This window comes from Falco peregrinus, chromosome 10 (genome assembly GCF_023634155.1).
Source record: "Falco peregrinus isolate bFalPer1 chromosome 10, bFalPer1.pri, whole genome shotgun sequence".
NCBI lineage: Eukaryota > Metazoa > Chordata > Aves > Falconiformes > Falconidae > Falco > Falco peregrinus.
Window position 1 is genome coordinate 19,479,200 of NC_073730.1, and position 25,285 is coordinate 19,504,484.

Below are 25,285 nucleotides of genomic sequence, written 5' to 3' on the forward strand. Positions count from 1 at the left end.
ATTACTAGTACAACAACAGTGCTGGGAAAGGATTAAAAAGTCTAACAACATTTTAAAGAGTAATACTCATGCAATATGGTTTGCAGAGTGTTTCTAAATACATGCCAAGTATAGGAATCAGTAAGGAAAACATCTACATTTTCTTAAGTATTGCTTGCACTTGTAATGGAGATACTTTTGCAGCAAGATGACAACTCAGTAAAATCCATTTGATCTGTGCACCTTTTGCCAAGAAAGGCAGGAAATTGTGTCAGATGTTTAATTATGAATTTTGTTATGTGTGAACAGCAGTAAACTGATAGTTATTTTACATAGCTCACGTATTAGTGAGAAGACTAAGGAGAATACAAATTCAAAATTTCCATTTTTATAAACAATACCTACTTCTGTCAGACCTTTCAATGTTTTTTGCTTTTCTGCTTAGCAAACAGCTTAGCAAAATTGTTAAAAAAAATTGTAATAAAATGCTACCTTCTTGGAATCCATTATAATGTTAAGTTGCTAACAGGGCAGTAAGTGGCAGATTTCTGGTAAATGCTTTTTCAGTAATTAACAATTGTTTTCCTTGTGTTAAACCCCAACACTGCATAAATAGTTTTTTTCCACTTTACTTAATCCCTGTTGCACAGTTTATCTGTATCTCATTTTGAGAATGGCATGACTTCCAAGTAAACTTACTTTTTCTGCCTGCCCCCTGCTGAAACAAAGAGAAAATGTACGAGCGATCAAAACAAGTCTCTTTTTAGATGTTCAGAAATAAAATTGAACGGCTGTAAGTAACAGATAAGCAAGATATGTTTAAACACATTTCAGTCAGGGTTGGTGTAACTTTTAGATGCAAAAGGTAGTACCTATTAAAAAAACACTACTGTTTTGAAATAGACATCATACAATAAAGAGTGTTTTAAAAATATTAAATCTCTTTTGAACCACAGATCTTTAGGGACCAAACAAAAATTTTGCTCAAATCAGCTCATTTGTGGGAAACATGCCGCTCATTCCTAGAAAGCTATGGTACTGGAATTATCTCAGCCATTAAAGCAAACAAGGTTTTAGTTTGATATTGTGAAGCATTCTGCTGCAATGCTAGACAAGACTTCACCACCCTTCCTGCATCTTTGGCTGGTTAGATACTGGAGGGTGATGGCAGCAGTACCCCAGACTGAAGCTGCTGTTTAACGCTTTGTAGCATCAAACTGGACGTAACTCTGCACAGCCTTGCTCACATTTAAGCTCAGGCTCAGGGCACGTCCAGTGCCAGCTTCCTGTAGATCAAATGATATCTGGTAATAGCAGATTCTCCAGCAGCTTGTTTATGTCCGAACTTTTGTTAACAAAAATTTTTTCCCCAAAACCATTACATCATGAAACTAGGAGCAACAGCTCTACACACAAAACTGCTGGCTACATCAAAATCTATTTTTTAATTTATTTTTCGTGTCCTGATGAAACAAGTGTAAGATTGGATAACAAAGGGACACACAATACACTTTCTTCTCGTTTCAAGTAAAACGTAAATGAAAAATTATAGGCGGCCTGCATATTGTCTAATTTCAGACATCTTATGTTTTCTATAATACAGCAAGTGACAGAAATACACTCTCCCTAAACCATCTCCTATTTTTTGATCAATTAATACACGTTATTAATATAACACTAATATATTTCTAATAGAACACAGATATATAATTATATATGCTAAACTGAGTTGAAAAAATGTGTTATTTCATAAAGGAACACTTCAAGAATTGATTATAGACAAAACCATCAAATTAATTAATAGAAGACTGACACCTGAATGGAAACATCTTTAATCCTGTGAATCTTTTACTGCAAGTCCACTGCAATCATTAAAAGTGCGAATTCTTGCTTTTACCAGATAATTCTATAACTATAACTTTCCAAATTATTTTAGACTAAGAGGCAGCAATGAGTTTAATGAATTATTATTTTTTTAAATTCTCAGACTGTTGTTATGGCAGCTTTCTGAAGTAAATTGCTAAATTGCTCCAGTGGAGACAAGGACAATTGACAAGGACTCATCTATTCATGAAAAAGGGTTCAAAGAAAAACATTTAAAAACCTGAAATTTGATGCACCCCATGCAGTAGTGGGATGCTCATCATACCTCGTGTTACAGCAACACTCCGTGCAAGATGCCACCAACCATACCGAGGTAATGACAAGGTAAATTTCCACATGGGTGAAAATGGTCTGGCTGTCTTTCAGTTGTACTATGTTGGAAAGTCTTTTAAATTTAATTGGGATTTTTATTTTAAAATAATAGTTAGAAACCATTGTTATAAGAGAATGCTGAAGTTGCAAAGATTTGAGCTTTTCCAAGTAAAAGAATAATCCCAGAATTGACACTAAAAGGCAAGTCTTTAATTAAATGACACACTATTCAAGGTCCAGGAACCCAAATCACTTGTAAAAAATATGGGAACTGCAACTCCAGGAAAACAATTTGATTATGTCACTGCCATAGTTTCATTATATAAAATTACTGAAGAATATAATAATGCCTAAGTGCAAGAGCCCACATTGAGTCAATGCCGACTTTCATTTTGTCAGTTTCTGATTATTAAGTTCTCTGTGTCAGATTAATGTTTTCTTAATATGATTTTTGTTATACATCAGCAAACTTATGTATAGTGCCTTACAAAGTAAGACTGACTCTTATATCAGGGACTTTAGAATCTACTAATCTAAATAATGTACTTCTGAAAAACTTGTCAAAACCATTAAAAACTAACTGTACTGATGAATTATTCCTTTAAAATACTTCTTAGCATTCTGGAAATCTATTTTATTTAAAATTTAAACTTTATCACATGATGCAGCTTACAATCTAGGAGTAATAAGCTGCTAAAAACAATCAGGCTGGAGTAACAATACAGATTCAGACTACACCGCTTAAGTTTTCAACACAGAAAATAACTATTGTGTGACAGCTGTTCCGAGAGACACACTACTGTTCTATGCAGTTACTATAGATGCAACAGGATTATTACACAATTATGCACACAAAAATAGTACCTCATGGGTTCAAGAACGGAAAAGAAATAATTCATGCAAATTATTTAATAAATTGTGGTTCATAAGTGAAAATTCTGAGAATTTGATCCAGAGAGTCTTCCAGAATTCTGAGCTACCCTGGAAAAGTTTACTTACTTATTTTAACTACAGCATTATGTTTTGCATTTGTCAAATAATATATAGGCCACCTTACAAAAGCTAAGCAAAGAATCTAATTGGTAACATTTTATTAATGCCTTGGATACTACTTCCAGCCTCTCCAGCTTGCCGTTTATGTTATTGGTGGTTGTAAGAATTCTATGCAAACCCAACAATTGAATCTGCTATAAGACAAAGTCAAGGGTTTAAAAGTATCACCAGTATCCAAGTGTGATAACCAAAAGCACAGTAAGTGCAACACAGTTTAGCCACAGTTACCAGATCTTTGTCTACATCAAACTCTTTTGTACCACAAAACCCACCATAAATTACACCAACCTTCTGTTTGTCCAGTATCTTCATAGCATAATACTGCTCTGTGGATTTATGTTTCACCATCATAACTCTCCCAAATGATCCTGTTCCAAGGGTTTTTTGCCTCTCAAAATCATCTAGGCCAGCAGTATTCTACATGTACAAGGATATAATAACATAATTTACAATCCAATACCCAAAGACAATTTTAACTGTATAAATTGAATTTATGAAAGAAAATTGAGTGAAACTACATTTATTGAAGACAACTATAGCCAACTATACTGTTGTTATAATTTCATGCCTGTCAATTTTTAATAAATTTTACATTACTTCTAAAACAGAAAAAGACTTAACTGAATTGTATCAACATTTCTGTAATTTATCCATACAGATGACACAAGCTTAGTAAGAAACACTTAGCAGTAAACAGATCATGAATTCAACATACAGATAAATAACCCCCTCATGCTTCACAAACAGGAATATTGGAAAATGCAAAAAACCCCAAGCTCTAGAGACAGTTCTACATGTGATTTGTCTAGAGACCATATCACTGAGTAAATTTTCTCAAATATTCATTACTGTATCTTTTCAAATGCTGGTTTAAAGACAACCCTTCCCCAACAAGCCAAACCCCCAAGTTCAATTTTCAGAAGGTTTTTCTCCAACAAGTTCCTTAAACTACCCCAAGCCTTATGCAGTAGGCTCAATACCCTTAATTCCCCTTAAAACCATGTGGAAAATTATTAACAGGTTAAATTACAGACATGCCAATGCTTATTGTTATAAAAAGCCAGCTAAAGCATGCCAGTAGATTTTGAGTCTTGTCATGTTGATGGTGAACATCACTCAAAGTAAGAGAAAGCTGTTGTTCAGTATGAGCATTTCATCAGCTCAAATCTGGAGAAGACCCAAGAGTCTTTGCTGATGAACTTCAATGACAAAACTGACATTAAAAACTGCATTAAACTTATTTATGTTTTCTGCACTGCTCATTGCAGACTAGTAACACACTGATAACATAATAGAAAAAATGCAACAGGGAAAACTATTGAATGTTTAAATGACTGATACCTGAGGGGGGCTTTCCCATTTTCTTAAAAAGTCTTCTTTGGCTTTGGCTAGGAACTCTTTCACTGAAAACACACACAAAAAAAGCACATTTTAATTAATGGAGATGCTTTGTTAACAAAATATGTAAACTTTATTATCAACTTCTTTCTTCAACTTGTAATATTTCACCATGTATGAAAGCAAGCACCAATGCCTCTAGAACTTCTACAATATCTCCAGGTGATCTTTAAGCTTTCTGGAGTAACTACATCATTCTACACAAATTACTTAAACTAAACCAGCTCTAATAACTCACAATATTGTATACGCAAGCAGGCTTTAAGGTGATGCAAGACATTCTTAATTTGACTGGGAAAAAACATGAACACCTGACATATACAAATAGCCATTCCACAAAGTTAAGACTATTTATTTATTTTTGTAAAATAAGTTACATTTTCTTTCAGCTGATTGAGCGTAATGTCAATCTCATTGCTTTTTCCCCTCATCACCTTTATTTAAAGGCTGTTTGCAAGCTCAAGTAGCAAATGAATAGCATTACTGCAAAGACAAAGCACAGGGCTACAACACCACTGCACATTAGGCATGCCCAGAGTCACAGAATATGTATTTTAATCTCAATTTCCCACTGAAATTGAAGGAATGTATAGTAGCAGAATTCTGGATGACTGTTCAAAATGTACACCAACATATTTTGTTCCAATCATCTTTCAGATAATTTTTTTTTTAATATCACGTATCAGCCAGATCAATGCAGATTACTTAATGCACAGTCAAAATGGGAGGTGTTTCAGACATTGCCGTGGTTCTGAAAGAGTAACAGAATCAAAAAGAAAATATCGTACTGGCTTTGTGTTCTCTAAATCATTTCACATAATACAACGATAATAACAGTGGATGTTCTGTACTATGATGTTCTGCCACAAGTAATTTATGAAAATACTCAGCAACAGGCCAAGATTATTCTGGTCTGTATCTAGAAATACACGTTTTCACAACTGTATTTTACCTTCTGATGGTCATAAAAAAATTAGGTTTCTAAGGGGCTGTAAACAACCATCTGATTAATCAAACTTTTCTGTACTCTTCTTTTCAGAGAATATCAGTGTCTACAGAGGGAACTTTTAAAAAATTCTCTTCTACTACAAGTACAGTTACAGCAGCAGTAAAAACAATGGCAGCCCTGGAGAATGCTGGTCTTGCACTTTTTTTGTTTTTCTTCCCCCTCTCAAGTGAGCTACGGAATTCAACTATCACAAAATACTCAAGGGAAGTTTATGGCTCCCACCAACACTGGCTCTGATGGAGCAGCAAACATGAAAATTTCAGAAAAAATGTCAAAAATTTCTTGTGGACTTCATGGTTAGAGAAGTGATAGCCACCAAGTAATTTTGCTTTAACAGAAACTAGCAATATCATAGGAGGAAGAGATTTATTACCCTAAACTTATGGTTAAGTAGAGTAGGAAGAACACAGTTTATATCAAAGGAACTTTTAAATTGGTATTAAAACTCACTGAGAGTTGAAAGTATTTTAGTGGGCAATCAGTAAAAACGTTTGACATATTTATCCTGTGTGGGGAAAATATTTCCATTGTTTTTAATTTAGGGGGGTTACTCATGTAATGACTTTTAATGATCCTAATTTGGGAAAAGGACAGGATTTCCTGTGGCGTGAAATAATTTCTCAACACAAAAAAGGGAAGTTAACGATGTCCAAATTAATGCCTGATGATCCTTTTTCCATTAGGAGAACAGAGATGACTTGATAAAGTGATGACTACTGATAAAAGTTTTTAAAACATCAATTTATGTCAAACTAGCATGAACTCTTAATGACAAGAAAAAAACCCTCAGATGATCATTAAGATTACCAAAATGCGAGCCTTCAAACTTATGTGGCTGTATCTTAGAAATTAATGTTAACTTTAACACTGTATAGCACAACCAAAACATGAAATTGGTCTCATTTTTTTATGTTATTACAGTACATCTTAAATATCCCTCATGCTAAATTCATTGTTCATATAAATAAATATTTTAAATTTCCATGTTTTGCACTGAAATATAATTATTCAGTATTTCTAAAAATGACATTTACATGTAGTCATCTTTGTTCTACTTATAGAATAAGGAATGCTGTTTGTGGAAAATGTGACCCAACTGGAAATATTCAGATTGTAGAAGCAGGAGAAAAATCTCTCATTACTAGAATATCAATAAGCCACAAGCTCTCCTTCAACAAAACTTCAAAATAATTCTACTTCACTTTTGCTCTTTTTTCTTGGAAAGCAGCACTGAATGCATATTTTCAAAATAAAGCTACCTAATGGTGCTCATTTATCTTTAAATCACTATCTTTTAAATATGATTTAATGTTCTGTGGCATGTTTCATTAGAATTACATTTTCTTCCTAATGAGAAAGTGGGTCAAATTGTGCCTGGTTCTCATTTTCAGAGGTCGCCTGGGCTCCTAACACCAAAACACAATCAGCAGGTGATTTCAAATATAATTTAGGCAACTTAAATGCATACACTTCAGTCACTTCTGAAAATAGGACTTAGAATTCTAAGCAGGAGAAGTACTTTTGAAAATTCTCTCTCAATCACAAGACATTAACTCTTGCTACAGGAGAACATTTGATTTCTACTTTTCAGGTGCATAATCAAAATTTACAACAACTGGATTGTAGTGGCCATTGGTATTATTGTGATGATGCAAACAAATAGGTTTATTACATGATTAGACTTAGAAATTTCCTCAAGTGCACATTTTTAGACACCTTACATTGTGACTATGTTTGCTTTTCTAGCCTTTTAAACTGTTTGTAGCATCTGTGACTTTGGGCACTAATGAAGGAATGAGCATACCAAAAGTCTCTATAGGTTCCCCAAGGGTTTGCAGGAACATTCACCCACACAGATGAGATGATGAAGAGAGGAAAGAAAGAAAAGAAAAAAAAAGAAAAGAAAGTTTTATGCATTTCCACAACAAACACATAGAAAACACAAATACATTCCACCCTTTCCCCTCCCCACTCAAGAACAGGCCCTGTAATAAACCAGCCCTTTCCCACACAGACAGAATGAGTCATGCTAAGTCACAGAATATTTGAGCAAAGAAAAGAGAAAAAAACCCAAAGGAAGCTAAATTCAGTATGAAAAAAAGGCGATGCATCACAGAAATAAGCACAGCTTACAAAACTTCAGGAGATCAAGTTGGCATCTTTAATAATTAATCTATTCCAAGACACACACATCCAAGGAACTGTTGCTAACAAAAGCATATCTATCTTCATCGCAGCATGCTGGAACACAATAAAACCTGTAATCGGGTGATCTTCCCACTACTTAGCACTTTGTTGCAAAAGACAGCATGTGTGAATTGCATGGCATGTGGTGGATAGCACAGAAATGGCAAACAGTCTCCAAAAAAAAAAAAAAAAAAAATCACAATCAAATTTCAGTCCTGTTACCCAACAGCAGCCACAAACCCCCCTGAAAAGTCTAAACTGCACAGCTGAAGTTGCTGTATACAAACTGGAATGCATACAGGAATCCTGTATGGTCACCATACAAGTATGATTTAATTTTGTAAGACTGTGGAAAAAAAAAAAAAAGAATCCAGGAAAGAGATGTTGATATATTGGTTCCCATAAACACTGAAGAGCAAGGATCACTCATATATGGCTCAGCAAAGTGAAGATGAGGGTGCAAAGAGTGTATGCAAAGACCAGCAAACAAACCCTATTCCGACTGGTTTCACTGGTACAGCAGAAGTTGGAGTGAAGGAGGCTGAAACTAAAGGGGGAAAAGCTGTTGCTCAAGAAAGGAAGATGCCGGAAGGAGAGAGCAAAGCATGAGTAACAGCACTGGCACGAGGGCCACAGCCGTGGTCAAAACAACTGGACGCGTCAGGAAGGACAGCAGCTGGAACTGGGGAGGATGCACCAGTGATCCAGAGATCGGGTAAGCACAAACACACAATGCAAGCCTAGCTCTTCATGACCAGCAAGCGCAATCACTGGAAGAGGAAGCAAGTTTTAGGCAATGCAGACACCCAAAGCATACAGTAGAATATCTGGGGAGATACGCAAAAAGGTATTAAAAAGTCAGGTAATGGCTGAAGAGTCACAACTGGAAGATTTCAGGCAGTTTTATTTCTTCCACCTGCTTCAGTTCAAACCCTGGTCAGAAGAAATGCTACAGGTACACCCGCAGCTGGACAAGACACAAGCTATCTTCTTGCGTATCACAGGTGGCATGGGACTTGGCCTGTGGAGAGCTGTACTCGGAACCAAGGCAACATGATGGTCAGCAGGAAAGTCTGCTGGAAGAGATTTCTAAGGGAAGGGGAACTCAAGATCCAGAGGTTCCTAGGTAGTAATACCTCCTTCCATGGCAGTAAATACAAAACAAAAAAAAAAACCCCAAACATGAAAAAAATACCACAAGCAAAAACAAAAATCCCCTGGACCCACCCCCAAACAGCAGGGGACAGTTATCTAGCAATACATTCACACAATATTTCCGTTTGTTTTATCGATTAACTCTTGTATGGAAAGTCAGCAGGCTTATAGAAAAAATGGTTAACAAAGGGCACAGTACTCATGTACTATAAAGAGTACCCTGGCCCGAAACACACTTTAAGAGCAAGTGAATCAGAGGAAGGCACCTGAAAAAAAAAAAAGGGTTAGGACCTCTCAAGCTGCAGGGGTGCAGTGACGCAGAGGGGGAGGGGTCACAGATGGAGAGTCCTGAAGAGTTACCATGAATTACTTTGCCCTTCTCCCACCTCCCACAGGCACTGTATTTGTTATTCTCAAGCACATCTCCCACAAGAACCAGCGAGCCAGAAATATTTACTGGGGGGGGGGGGGGGGGGGGGGGCACGCGGAGAGCACGGGGAAAGTATTTGGATGGGATTCATGGCAAGAAAGCAACAACTAAACTGATTAAGTCTAAACGTTGGGCACCACTACAAACGCCCATCTGCTGTGCTAAATGCCAATCTCTGCTTGGTATTTAAAATGCCCTTTATCAAAATACAATTCAATTTTTGTTCCAAAACCGTAATATAATCATTGGAAGTCTGTAATTAAGTGGGCTATTTCATTAAAATCTCCAAAAATTATTTAATGGAAAAGTGAGTATGTATGAAGATATTCTGGTAATTATATATGTATATTTCATTTTTATAAAAACAATTACAGCCTTTAACATTATTGAGATGTACATAGATGCCTCAGTGAATCCTGTGGTTATGGTACCACATTTCAGAAGCAAGTGAGAAGTGTACAATTCAAATTCTAAGTCCCATTCTTAGACCTTCAACTCGTCATCTTAAATGTCTTTAAATTTCTCTTTTGATTGGCAATAACAACATCATAAGGCTTACAACAAGATTTCTCTGTGCTGGTAAGTTTGAAAATGAACACAACTAACCGTTAAATAATATACACTCAGAGGAAGTAGTATGAGCACCAGTTAACAGTTTAATAGCTGGGAAACACTTCAAAACACAAACTAAAATGGTAGCACTGAAACAGACCATCAGCAAGAACAAAACACTTTGTTTCTCACAATGTGAAAACGGTGGGGAAAAAAACTCCAACGTGATATAAGCCTGGCACCGTTCAAGTCCATCTTGTGTTAACACTGCAGTGAGACACACTGGCCCTCCCATGAAAAACTGACCAGCTATGACTTTGTCTGGTTTCTGCTCTAAGAGTTGCAAAGTCAACTACGGTTAGATTAATAACTCTGCATCAATTTAATATCCCATTTATCAACCTTTTGACTTTGAGAGCAAGGTTTTGATCTCGTATTTCTGTTTAAACACCAATTATGATAAAAACAGGTGATGCAAAGCAAACTAACTTACCAGCTGCAATGGGTAAGAACCTTCCTTCAGTTAAAAAAAACCAACCCACAAGACCCAGAACATATGGAGCAGTTCTGAAAAAGACATTTGTTGGAATATAAAACCTAAAAGTTCTTAGTAATGGAATGATCATGTAACAATTAACAACTGCATAAAAGTTTGCTATTAAAATGGAAGCACTAATAATCTAACTGCACACTGCAAACACTTCTATGGAATACTGGGAAGGACTGGTAAGAAGTGGAGAGGACAAGGGATTGGAAAAAACATGAAGAAAAAAGGGAGAGGAACGGGATAAACAATAAATTAAGCCCAATTACAGCTGCACTGCCTAAAGACTAGAAGAAAATACTAGGATCCGATTTTTGGGATAGCATATTCAAGAACTGATTTACAGCATGCAGTAAGTGTAAAATACAAATTGTTCTTATCCATTACAAAATTACAACTCAAAATCTGAAAACAGGCAAAATCTTCTTTTAATTCCGTCCACAATTTTGAAGCCTTGAGCTAGACAGTATTTTGTCAGTTTCATAAAAGCAAATCTGCAACAGTTAAGAGCTCTGTAAGTAGCCCAGCTTTTTTTTTTTTTTTTTTTTTTTTTTATTTTATTTTAGTTTTCAATGCTACAGGGTATAATTTTAAGCTGTAAATTAAAGCTGAAGTCTTACTTAATGTTCACTTCTTTCCTTGGCTGGCAAGACAGCAACAGCCTGCACAAGAGATGTGACAGATTTGGACAAACCCAAACAGGAGCCAGGTTTCCAGCTATCAGAGATAATACCTATTCTTTGTTGAATTCTGAGCAGTACTCTACTGCATAGAACTACCAGTCAAGACTGACTTCCTTCTATTTTTATCAGAGATAATAAAATCAATTTTATTTACAAGTCCTATCTTCAGCCTTTCCATCTTTTATTCTTTTTCTTAAATCATGAAGTACTGGTCCAAACACAGGTGGTGAACCCTGAAAATGCCAGAAGTACAACATAACAGAGACCACTCTGGGGAGACAGGACCAAATCCAACTAACAGTCACTTAAAATGTGAATCCTTTAAATTTTTTTTGAAACTTTCAAATGTATAATGTAAATCAGTAAATTTATTCAGCCACAAACAAAATCAAGTCTTGTACTAGTTCTGCTCAGCAGTTGTACACGTGTATATGTCCCGATTCAATCATTTTCCACCAGAAAACCCATACAGATGAGATAAAAACTTTGCTTCCTTAATCTAAAAGAGAACCCAGACACAATGCTTATAGAAATTTATTAACGAATACACCTTCATTAAAAAAAAATCACTCCTCCCTCACGATACACACAGATTGATGCCAAAAAACTCAGAACAAACATCCAAAACCTATGAATCAAGCTGGGATTTATTATTCAAATCCTAAATTATGGGTTATATGCAAGACTTCCTCAATGCAGACAAGCAGAATAGCTTTATCTGAAGCATGGGACGTGACCTAGTGTCCTGCAGAGTCCTGGTGGGTGAGAGATGTTCCATCCCTTTGGATATTTTAGTCCTTCATGGCAGCACCTCCCTTTCTTACCCAAGCTTTCCTTTCAAATTAAAGTGTTATTAGCAACCTTTTGCTGATTGATTATACAGTTGATTTTTTTTGTTCCAGTTCTCTAAAGCAACCAGTTAGAACTGATATCCAGTTAGTTAAAACTAAGCTTTGGCCTAAGGAAAGGAATCTCCTTCATACCTTGTTCCTGCTTTTGAAGTGCTCATTAAAGCGAATTATTCCAGACTGCTGGAGAAAACACATTTGTAGATGTGCTTCCTCTCTTGCAACAACCCACATGCTTTGAGGCTTAAAAGTCCAAGAAACAGCAGTTTGGTTTATTAGGCTGCAGTTCAGTGTTCAGTATGGACTGGTATAAATAAAACCCCAGGACTGTCCTTCCACAGTCAACTCATTCCTGCCTCTCTATCATGACCTTCCTTGAAAGAGCAAAAGCATCCCTGTGGCTGACTGCCAAACCATGTCAGGGAGCCAGGCCAGATTAAAAAGCAATGGACAGAAGGCAGGGAAGGCCAAGGGAAGCTAATTTTAATCCACAGCAGTTCTCAGTTCTTTTCATCACATGAATGCTTCTCCTGGGGCAAGGGAAGGGAGAAGTGTCATGGAAATGGGCAAACATGTGGGGCAGACCTGCTGCTTTTCTGAAGAAGTGGCAGTTCATGTTAGCGTAACACGGCCATGAAAGTATGGCATTGGACTACTGAAAAGGCTTCTGAGAAATAATTCTTATTTTAAGTTATTAATTTTCAATCATTGCATTAGATAAGTTATTTCTATTAACTTAAAAATTCAAATTAATAAATTGTAAGTTTAATACAATTACTTTCAAATGCAGTACTTAACACTCCCTACATATAAAATTAGTTTGTACAGAAAAGGTTATGTGAAGAAATCTTAACATGTAAAATCCTCAATTATCATACACTGACGTGCTTCATGAGCAATTAGGAATTAAAGCTTTATCTGTGCAGTACCACCCTCTATAGCCTAGCAGAACTTTATCCAGTAAGTAGTCTAAAATGTTGCAACTACCACAGGACCTATAGTGTAGAAAACTCCTTCCTGTGTGAAATGTAACAGGTGTTACTTCGCAAAGAAAATTGAAAACTGTGCAAAAATCGTGAAAATTCAAACACCTCTGGTTTCTGCAGTGTATATATTTCCATGGTTACCACGTGGAAAAAAAGAAACAAAAAATTATACATTTTAAAAACATGAGTTCCAAGAACAAAATTTTCTAGGGCACTACTATAAAGTATCTTGTAGATGTATCACATTCTTGAAAGGGCTTTTAGCAAATTCTAGTAGTTAAATACAAATATACAAAATAATCAGACTTTCCTCTTACAGTCAAAACCACATACCAAGCAAAATGTTAACAGCACCTGCTGCAGTTTTCATCCAGTTGAGCTACCCACCCCTCTACCAGTTAAGATACTGGCTAGCGCCAACTTCCCTCTCTGTACTACTGCGCCACCTTCTCTCTTTGTAAGAGTTCAATGACTAAAAAGGGTCACGTATTACTAGGCAGCTTTCACTGAAGGTATGTTTTATGGTTAGATTATTAAAACCAGTAAGCATAAATCTGCATGTAGTTGCTCTGATCTGCATACTAACTAACAAATTCCCTGCAAGCAGGCAATGCCTCTCAGATCCATCAATACTAGATACTCATGAACAAATACCCTTTTCTTTAGAAGTAACCCAAGTTTTACTAAATTCATTTCTTCTTTACACTCCAAACTAAACAACTGCGGGGGCTGTTCACTGTATGGATGCATTTTACAAGTTAGTTGAAAAGAGGAACTCTTGTGTTGCTTTTTCTTTTTTCAAATATTTCACAAAGGCATCAAAATAACAGCAGATACACCAATCGTGGTTTAAGTGTGCTTATGTCTAAGTCCGTTTCCCACAAGCTACTTTGTCTCAGCCCTTGCACTAGCAAAACCACACAAATTCTCATATGCATGTACTGGGATCAGTAAGACCCATCTTCACAGCTGTCAGGCTAAATCAGCAAAACAGCTCTTCATCTCTGCTAGATTTGAGCTTCTGACACATCACTATACTGACATATCTCCCACAGAAAACACTTTCAATATTTACAGGAAAGAGTTGCCTGCAGTAACTAGCCAAGCAAGAGAAGTTCATTTATAACCTTAAATAGCAGAGAGACTGACTTCCTGAATAAGGAAGCTTATGTAAATAAACACATTTCACAATTCAACACATGCAGTAATAACAAGTTCTTGTTTGCCTCAGGATTAGGGCAGGCAAAAAGTAGGTAAGAGTGTTTTTACTACCATTCTGATAAAGAATCAGACTTTAGAGAGAGACTGGTTAAAGTCAATGCTTATTTGGGTACAAAGCAGGCATAAAACTGGCACAGAAGTGAGCTGCAAATCCTGCAAAAATATTTAAATGAAAAACTAAACCACATCAGTTTTTAATGGGCTGGAGTATCTGTCAGCGACTAGAATGAATAAACAAAAACAATAAAATCATTATTCAAGTTACGAAAGTGCCTGTAAGAACCTCAATAATTAAAGCTGGGAAACTCCTGCTGCAAACTTTGGCCTGCAACAGTGGTACCAGCAGCAACTCTCAGAGGAACCAGGGACTGTAAATTATACAAACAATTTGAGATGTAAACTAAAAACCAAGGAAAGAAGAAAATGTTTCTGGTAACAAAATATGTAAGTCACAGTTCAAGAGATACAAGATTACAACGTGCCAAATCACCTTTTCCTTTCGAAGAAAATTCAATTTTATTAAACTAATTTTTTGCTTACACCCCAAACCAAGCACTTTGAGGGACTGTTCACTGTATGGATGCATTTCAAGAACGATGTCAATGCAGCAACTCTTGTGTTGCCTTTTCTTTTTCCAAATATTTTGTAAAAGAATCAGAACAAAGCATGAAACAGGCCAACACCTAAGAAATTATTCTAGTCCACTGTCAGAGGCTGATGGGTAACATTTAGGAATTTTTGAAAGGAAGAAACCATTAGTCCCGTAAGATGCATATAGGAAGACACATAGTTCTGGCACCTGGAAATTCCATGGCATCCTTCCATTTTCTATAGTCTTTTCAGCAGTGGGAATGATGCTATGTTCCCAATGCACATAACTAAGGTATTTACACTACCTCCCTTCACCCTCACCCCTGAAACTTTCATATTCTCCAGTGTACACAAAGCTGGACAATAATTCAACAGTCTATAAGCATTGCTCATACTGCTCCATCTGTTTCCACACACATTTGATAGCTACTGTTGTAATTACGAGTGTAAATGTCTGTATTGGCAATTACTTCTATTTGCAGTGTTTGAGAAGTACTAGCCCAATCATGTGCTTGCTGATACTTAGGAGCATTAAGCTTATTCCTAATGAAACGGAAGATCTAGCAGAGTAGCACCTTTCAGAACCGACAGCTGGGGCTTTTAAAGTTACTTGGCCTTCCAGTTTTATCTGTTCAAGAACGTTCTGCTGTTCAAAACGAAAACTCCAAACGAAATAAATAGAAAAAAATGGTTTTTCCTTCTTTCAAGTCCTTCCAGAAAAATTATCTCCCATAACTGCAGCTCTCCTGGAAAGAAAAAACCAAACACCACCACCACCCCAAACCCAAAAGAAAAAATCCAACAAAAAAACCCCACCCCACCCAAGAAACCAACCACCAAGCAAGCCAATTGTACTTGCAATTTAAGGAAATTTATCACTTTTTCATCAAGGTTTCACTTGCATCTTGTCAGTCTTTCACAAGGAGAGCATCTGATTTTATCCACTGACAGGATTTTTGTCCACTGACAGTGTAACGTAACACTGCTGCAGTGAAGACAGCCATAAAGGTGCAATGAAAAGCAGAAGTGGTTTAAACGGGGAAACGTTTACAGTGAAGACTTAATCTAATCCTCACTTGGTAGAGCAGAAGACAGTCACCTTTCCCTTGACAAAATTAGACTTCTCATTTATAGAGCTTTTTGATTGAGAACTGACACTTGGTAAAAGTTGCAGATATTTGTTTCTATTTTTAATGGAACCGTGAGCCTGGATGTCAAGATGAATGAAATCTACAGATGCAAAGTGCAAAATAAAACCCCAGGGAGAAGAAAACAAAACACACACACACCCCAACCAACCAAGAAAACAAAACACCTGTAACCTCTTATTCATCTAGTTTGTAAGAAATTTATTCCCTTAAAATGACTCAATCATAACAGAATACCAGAAAAACCCCAAACCACCCATACAGCAAAATTCCAAATTGATGGAGCAGATTTCCACAAACCTTAGTTCCCGTGAAAGCTACGACCTGACTGTAGCTTTCGGCACAGAGAAAAAGGTGCTGGAAAACCCAGCCTGGTAACTGCTGAAAAACAGAGACTTTCTGACCCCTGAGACCTCTCCATCAGTGGATGAAGGTAGCTGTGCGTCATCGAGGAAGCACCTTGAGGCTGTAGTTTCACCCTCACTTTCCAGAGAGGCTGAGCCGGGGCAGGTGTCAGTGGGGAGGTCAGGGTGCCATCGCATCCCTGTGGCACCAGCCCAGGTCAGCTGTGAGCCTGCGAGGCCACACCAGCTCCCCACTGGGCTCCTGCCGGCCAGCATCCCCGCAGGGCTGCGGGGAGTACACCAGGGAGGCTGGGCCACCTCCTTCGGGGACAGCCTGCATTTAGGTTTACTTGAGCAGCCATGACACTGTAACATAAATCTCCATAATATACATACAAATTTCTGAAACCTTGTCTAATAACCGTGCCAGTTTGACATTTGTATATTGTACCTTTGTACACCAAGGAAATCACAGCCACACTTTCCATTCCAGGGAAGATGACCTCAACACATTAGTATGAGATAAGTATATATAAAGCTGGTATTAGATAAGGCAGTAGGATGACTCCTCCCACTCTTTATCTCATGCCACATACAAAAGTGAAACCTTCATGAAGATGGTCCTTTAAATTTGTAGGATAAAGCAAAACCACACACACACACACACACAAACCCCATATAAATGATCAACTGTTTTTTCTTTTCAAGCAATCTCTGTCTCAAGTAATTTTCCAAAGCTCTAGACTATCTGCTTGAAACAAGAATGGTGTAATTTCAGAAACTATTATTTGCTTTTTGCAAACAATTTTCAAAGGATACCAGTTTCTAAGGAAATAAATGTACAAAATTTATATATTTAGTTACAACTTTCAATAATATTCCAAATAAGAATACAGTACTTCATAATTCCACTAAATTCAATGTACCTTATAATAAGTAGCCACAGAGATTTCTGAAAGCAAATACCTGCCTGATAAGTTTGCTAGATCTATTATAGTATCTCACCTCAAATAAGACTCCCCTCCCCTACTTCCATGAATGACCAACTGTTCTGCTATCCCATCATTTAGAAAAAATAAAAACCTTAGAAGAATAAGCTGGTTCAACAAAACAACAAAAGCCAGTTTCAGTTTTTAGGTGATGATTATAATAAATTCAGAAGGCCTCTCTGATTTGTATCAATTCACATAAAATAATTTATTATGAGTAACACAGAAAATTAAGTGAACCGACATGTATACCATTCAATTATAGAATTTTCCAAATCAGATTCTGTGCCTTACTTAATGATTTGTAACAGTTATTTCTAAAAGAAAGCTTTAAAATAAAATTTCAAATACTATGTCCCAGTTATGCAAAGCAAAACGTTTAATAAAAACTGCAAATCTTTAAGGCTGGTTATTTTTAATAGAGACCCACCGAGAGCCAATTACAAAAACAAAGAGCTCGGTACTCGATGCAGCTATGCAGACAAGAAAGGGAAACCTGGTAGATTTTTCCTGATTGTGAAGACGGAACAAAAAAAAAAAAAATAGTGTCAAAGGTAATAGAAAAGACTTACCATTCATGCTGAAAAGCTAGTTTTCAGAACCATATTGCTCCTAATATTAATCCAACAGTTGATGAAGTATGTTAATCTCCACCAAATCAGTGCTTCAATCTCTAAACACACTTACACACTAACTGGAAAGAGAGAGCACACAGAATCCAGAGAGCTGCTCTTCCTTATGAGCTCCTTGTGATGCAAAGAACTATGAAGCGCAAGATACCAGTAGTAAACCAAAATCAATATTCAGGACACGGGTACTTGGTTTTGCTCATTAACTACTACTGTTCTGACCAATGCTACCTATTAATGTCTAAAGCAACTCAAAATGGCAGGGGGGAAAAGCATGCAAACACCAGGAGGTTTTAAGATGTTCTCAATTATATCAAGCACTGGTTGTTTCCATGGCAACCTTAGACCAGCATTATCTGTTGACTTGTACCCAACTAGTAGTTATTTTAAAGCTTTAATCAATTCACAAAATGTACTCTATACATTATTTCGTATTTCACATGTATTTTTCTCTCCACACACACATATATAGTAATTATTCAGCTAAATCTCTAGAAGTCACTACACTGTATTCGGAAGTGTACTGATACTATTTTGAATCTGTTAGAGACGCATCCCTTTGCAATTTAGAGACTACGAAGATGACAGAAAAAGGCACTAGTGGTGACTCTCCTGACCATTTCAGTTATCCAGGCTGTTAATATGTTCTCTTATTATGCACAGATTTGGAAAATTTTTGTATCAGTCCAAGAATAAAAGATTAGCACTGATATTACTGTCTCTACGTTCAAATCCAAGCAGCCTCATTCTCCTTTCCCATATTAATCTTTCAAAAAGCAAAAAGCAACTAAGAAAACAAAGCAAAAATCAAAACGTAGATTCCATATAGTTGCAAGTGGTCACATTCAAGATGCCTGAACTGAGACTGAAATACATCGTTCTGATGACTGCCACCACATTCCCTTCATCCCTTGGCTGGGCAGCACAACTGACCTGGCTACCAGTTCAGGCTGGACAAATCACACGGGCACTCAGTCAGTTTTTTACAACAGATTACAAGGCACAAGGTGCCCCAAGCCACCTTTCCCCTGTTGGATTCTGAGGAATTTACAAAATATTTGTTTCATGCATCAACTAAGAATCCAAGGCACGTTAGAAAAACTCTATGCTTTACATACCAAAATAATGAAGCAAAGGTGTTAAATTTCTAAATCAACCACTGAACCCCCCCCTAAGGCCATAGATCACATGGCAAATTACTCAAACCCACAACCCTAGATGACTGACAACACAAATAAAAAGTTCACCTAACAAGCAGCAGCTCCTTCCCCTTCGGCAAACCCATAGCTTTGGCAGTAACTGCTTCTAAAAGGACACAGGTAGAAACAGACCTGTTACAGTATTTCATTACAGCAGAACGCATAAATATGAACTTCCTTTTCAAATGGATTCTATGTCAAGCCTAAACCAACAAAAATTCTCAGAAGTCACTTTCCAAACTTTTTTCAGGAATTAGAATGCTTTTGCCTCGAACTTCCAAAAGTAGTTCACGCTGTCTGCTATGTAGCTTCACTGAAAACCTTACACCAACACGTCTAAGTTGCAGCGCTATGGGCAGAATAGTTGTGCATACTCAAATACCCTTATTTGAATAAAGACAAACACCAGTATAATTTCACAGAAAGTTCAGTGAAAACAATCTACAGCCTGAATTCAGTGACCCCATGCAATTCTATGTCACTGAACTCTCAGGTATTAAAAATAAATTTAAAAAAACCCAAACAAACCACAACCCCTGTTTCTCTTTCATTTTTCACAAAGAATTTTCACAGATGATGTATTTTTCTAAAGATATAATTAGGAGTCAGTAGTAGACAGAAATATTCACTCCACTGTAGTCCTTGCCTTTTCTATCACTCCTTTGGCTACAGAGGTAGTGAAATGAGAGTTTTGAAACGCAGACTGAGTCCATGTGCACCTACAGTGTTTTTATTTTTTAAAAATAATCTACAAATGGAGAGTAAAGGTTCAGGATAGAGATTCAGAATTTCATCCCGGAACCAAAGCTCCATAATCAACCACCATTCAGCTACCAGCTCGGTAACTTTGGCTCAGAAAAAAATGCATGCAACCACTGTGCTTAATGATGACTTAAAATAGCATTCGCGGAACAGCCATTTTCACCATGTTTATCATCAAGAGACACGACAGTCCATTTCCTCATCAAGCATGTCATATGAGGAAGCCTGCCTTAAAGAGGGGGGAAAAAAAGTAGAGACTTGTACACAAACAGGTCACAATTTGCAAGTGTCAGTAGGTCAAGACCATTTTTTTCTTCATGTTATATAAACAGAAATGCTTCAGTGTTATTTTCTCAAATAGCTATTTACATAAAAAAAAGAGCTTCTACATCAACACGAGTATGCATCTATTTTTACACAAGCTGAAAATATTTTGGAGAAGTGGAAGCTCAGAATTTATGCACTTTCATCATTTATCTTCCCAACAAAACTAGTCAATCCTTTCCCATCTCATTTGGGAGACCTAGATTTAATCTATTTTGGGTCAATGCATTAACACCTTTTTGTTTCCATATTTACTGCTTATTCTCTGAGAACAGATTCACTCCCTACTCATATAATATTTTAAATTGCAAGCAGGGAGGTATAGAAATACTGATTTTCTTCATAGCAACTATGGTGATAAGCATTTCCTACAAAGCCTATTTTCAACTGAAATAATTGTGCTATCTCAAATCCATCAATGAATCTGCAATCTGGAACAAAATCATCATCAATTACCATATTGTAACGTTTTTAAAAAAGTTTTTAACCACAGAGACAACAACCACTTTGCAAAAAAAAAAACAAAAAACAAACCCAAAAAGCATGGCTTTAAAAGCAAAATAAATAAATAAATCACATGTCAATTTATTTAGATTGTGTTATTTTTTAAATCTTTCACTTTCATTACCCAAAATGCGATCATGAAGTTTTAATCCATACAAATAATAGTGAACTGTTCGCTAATTAAGGAATTAAAGCTGACAGTCAGCATTCTCACACTAAATTAATATGCAATAGTTAAAACCAAACAGAATTTTATATTGTTTACCACTATAGAGTGTTCTGATGTCTATATCCCTTAAAATAAACCAATAAATGATACATAGCCCTATAATTAGAAGTTCAATTTGTGCAGCAATGCCTGCCTATTCCAAAGTTTAAACATTACAACCTTTAATGAGTTTTCTAGTTCTGCTGAACTAGTTCATTCAATTTGAAAATAAAGGAAGTAATTTAGAAGGAAAAATTGGGGTGGGGGCTTGCCAAAACAAGTCAACTGTGCTTTAAGCGAAAAGAAGGGACAAGGGATAAATTCTTCTGCCAGCCAATAGCCCATGAACCAGCCCCCCATCTTGCCCTGCCTAATGCAAAATGCTGTTCTTCAAATTAATACCTTTAGGTAACAAATTGTAAAATTGCCCTCGGAATCTATCACAGATCTTTGTTCATATTTGATTACGAACATGCAAGTTCTTCACTTACTGGACAAACTGAAGAGCAACTATCCGTAAAACAAACAAAAACCCCTACTTACTTGATTTGTCCCATAGGACAGCAAGTTCAGAGCAATGATGGCTCTCATTTTCCAGAGCCGTTCTCTGTTCATGCACACCACTCTTCGAATGCCTATGGAAAAGGCGATTAGCAAAACCTTCCAGTCTCTGCAGTGCTGTGGCCGTCCCTGTGCACTGGTTACAAGGTACCTCCTTCTGAGCTGCCATCTATACAGACCGGTGACTTTTACAAAAGCAAAAGAGAAAATATCTAAAGGGAGCTGGACAACCCAGAGCCACGAACAGCTATGCATGTGTCAAGCTTCCTGTATGCAGTGTTTTCTAACCACTACTCTCTTCTACTTCCTGTTAAGAAAAGCTCTATAATGTACTGGTTTATACTGCCGAAAGTCTCTTTCCATGTCAATTGAAAAGTGATGTTTAAAAAAACCCAAACACACACAATAATTGCTCTAGTATGTGTTTTCACAGCTTTTTAATGAATCACATTTTGTATTTAAATGTAATTTTATGTTAAAGTATTGCAAACAACTTGTTCAGAAGATCAGAAGGCAGATATATATCTATTTTTTTAATTTACCACAACCATGAGTGAAAAAAAGAAAAGTGACTATTCTGCAGTGCTTCCCCTGTTACTAAGATGGAGTACTACCATCATCACAGCCAAACACTCAGCTGTAATCTATTTGTTACTAATCTCATGTTTTCAACTAAACAATGTTAAGCAAGGAGGTTACTTGCAAAAACTATGGAATAAACATTTTATTATTGGGGGGGGAAGTATTATTTTTCTTCCTTTGAGAAAAATCAGACTTTAGAAGTTGAATTCTAAAGTACATCTAAACACAACTGCATTATAGTTATCTAAACTGGGTTCTACTTAACTCCAAGCATGAACCAAACGCCTTTAACTTTTTCAGGGATAAGGTACCAGAACAACCAGCGCTGGCAGATCCTTACCTAGCAGCATGCTCACTCTCCCAGCTCCCAAGGCAGCTGGAAGGAGAGTCACAAAGTCACTGTCACCAGCTCCAGACGCTGCTTGTGTAAAAGCCTTGTACACAAGTCTCCTGGAATTGCTAAGAGTTTTTTCATTCACAAGAAATCAGAGTATTTTCAACTGTAGAGTTGAATGGTGTATAGCAGGGAAAATAAATAGAAAGCTGTATTTAACATTATATTATATTAATTTGCAAATTACATAATTCTGCATGCTTACAATGGGTAATACTAAATATTCATTTTTGTGAAAATGGAAACACGTACATTAGGCAGGTTTCCCAGTATAGCCTCTGCACGTATAAGACGTGGCTTGTTAAAAATTTAGGCTATTCTTAAGAAAGCCTGAAATAACTTTCCCACAATCTGTCTCCTGTCTTACAGTCAACATGTGTTAAAGACATACCTCTCATTTTTCACCACCATACTTCTCACTGAATAGTTTTCAAATGCTCACAAATATCCTTCCTTGGACATTACATAACTATTTCATAACAGCTCTCCGTGCTTCAGAAAAAAAACCACCATGAAGACAAACCACCTATAATAATGAAAAAACAATAAAAATGCCAGCAGACAGACTTCACAGATTTGGCCACACTCCTCCTAACAGGTACTTTTAGACTTTTTGTAATAGGCCTCAGTCAACACAAGTTTAAATTTCTAGACTCTACTCAAAGCAGAGAAATGCCCTTTGCTTTCAGGTTCCAGGTATACTCATGAAATATAATTTCTTTCTCCAGCACCTTTCGGTTCAAGATTTGGAACCAACTATTTAAAAGCCTACATTTTACACATCAGTCTGCAAATCTGGATGTGCACCTGCTATCTTGTTGGTGACCAGGCTGCTCTCCCTGGTCAGGGTCAGGTGCTGCAGCCCACCTTGGATGCCAGCCTAGCACCTATTTTGTCACAAGATCAATGCTGACTTCCACCACATCCCATCAGTTCAAGGCTCTGCTGCCAGAAACAAGAGCTAGTGAAGACCGTGGGGATCAGTTTGCCTTATCAAGTCACAGATAAGTAGAGGGGAAATATTATGTCCCATATATAACCAAACTTCATGATAAAGTAATGCTACCTTCCATACAGCAGTACAAGAAATACTTAGACAACAAGATGATGCTTGTTTCCCTGCTGGGTGAAGTTTCTAGGGCTGGGAGAGCCCCTCTGGAATTGTACAGCCATACTTCCCAGTAACTCACCACAAGTTTCTGGGCATCCAGGGATCCTTCCAAACTAACTCTTATTTTCTCTGACCATGGCTGTTTACTCCAGTAAACAAAGCCACCTGGTATGATGGCGTGCTCATCTTAGAATCATAGAATCATTTAGGTTGGAAAAGACCTTTGAGATCATCAAGTCCAACTATTAACCCAGGACTGCCAAGCCCACCACTAAACCATGTCTCTAAGCACTGCATCTACATGGTTTTTAAACACCTTCAGGGTTGGTGATTCCACCACCTCCCTGGGCAGCCTGTTTCAATGCCTGACCACACTCTCAGTGAATTTTTTTTTTCCCTAATATCCACTCTAAACCTCCCCTGGCACAACTTGAAGCCATCTCCTCTTGTTCCGTCGCTTGTTATCTGGGAGAAGAGCCCAACCCCCACCTGCCTGCAGCCTCCCCTCAGGGACCTGCAGAGAGCAGTAAGGTCCCCCCTGAGTCACCTCTTCTCCAGGCTAAACAGCCCCAGTTCCCCCAGCTGCTCCTCGTAAGACTTGTGTTCCAGAGCCTTCAGCAGCTTCATTGCCCTTCCCTGGACACGCTCCAGCACCTCAACATCCCTCTTGCAGCGAGGGGCCCAAGCTGAACACAAGAATCGAGGTGCTGCTTCACCAGAGCCAGGGGAATGACCACTGCCCTAGTCCTGCCGCCCACGCTGTTTTGGATACAAGCCAGGATGCTATTTGTCTTCTTGGCCCCCTGGGCACACTGCTGGCTCATGTTCAGCCGGCTGTCAGCCAGCACCCTAATGTTCTTCCCCACCAGGCAGCTTTCCAGCCACTCCTTCCCAAGCCTGTAGCGTTGCATGGGGCTGGTGTGACCAAAGTGCACTTCTTCTTGAACCTCACACAACTGGCCTCAGCCCATCAGTCCAGCCTGTCCAGATCCCTCTGCAGAGCCTTCCTACTGTCAAGCAGATCAACACTCCCCTGCAACATGGTGTTGTCTGCAAACTTACTGAGGGTGTATGTGACCCCCTCATCCAGATAGTCGATAAAGACATTAAACAGGACCAGCCTCAGCACTGAGCCCTGGGGAACACCACTTGTGACCAGTCACCAGCTGGATGTAACTCCACTCACCATCACTCCCTGGGCTCGGCCATCCAGCCGACTTTTCACCCAGCGCTGAGTGCACCTGCCCAAGCCATGAGCAGCCAGTTTCTTTGGGACAACGCTGTGGGAGACTGTGCCAAAGGCTTTACTAAAGTCCAGGTAGACAACACCCACAGCCTTTCCTTCACCCACTAGGTGGGTCATCTTGTCATAGAATGAGATCAGGGTTGTCAAGCAGGACCTGCCTTTTGTAAACCTGTGCCAGCTGGGCCTGATCCCCCAGCTGTCCTGCACATGCCACGTGATGGCACTCAGGATGATCTGCTCCATAACCTTCCCTGGCACTGAGGTCAGGCTGACAGACCTGTAGTTCCCTGGGTCATCCTTCCTGCCCCTCTTGCAGATGGGCATCACATTGGCTAACCTCCAGTCTGCTGGGACCTCTCCAGTTTGCCAGGACTGTTGATAAATGATGGAAAGCATCTTGGTGAGCTCTTCCACCAGCTCCCTCAGGTGGATCCCATCCGATCCCATATACT

At 37.9% G+C, this 25,285-nt stretch overlaps 1 protein-coding gene across 2 annotated transcripts in view; it reads right to left on the minus strand.

The window, feature by feature from the left end:
• PRKACB (protein kinase cAMP-activated catalytic subunit beta) overlaps positions 1 to 25,285 on the minus strand; it is a 74,995-nt gene that overhangs the window by 14,584 nt on the left and 35,126 nt on the right. The window contains exons 1-3 of one of the 2 annotated variants that reach the window (XM_005238451.4): positions 21,483 to 21,753; positions 4,570 to 4,631; positions 3,517 to 3,645 (exon numbers count right to left, since the gene is read on the minus strand). In XM_005238451.4, coding sequence (XP_005238508.1) covers positions 3,517 to 3,645; positions 4,570 to 4,631; positions 21,483 to 21,669 — 378 coding nt within the window. In that variant the 5' untranslated portion in view covers positions 21,670 to 21,753. Of the gene's footprint in view, positions 1 to 3,516; positions 3,646 to 4,569; positions 4,632 to 21,482; positions 21,754 to 25,285 lie in introns of those variants that run through there. The other variant, XM_055815212.1, reaches the window with a different exon arrangement.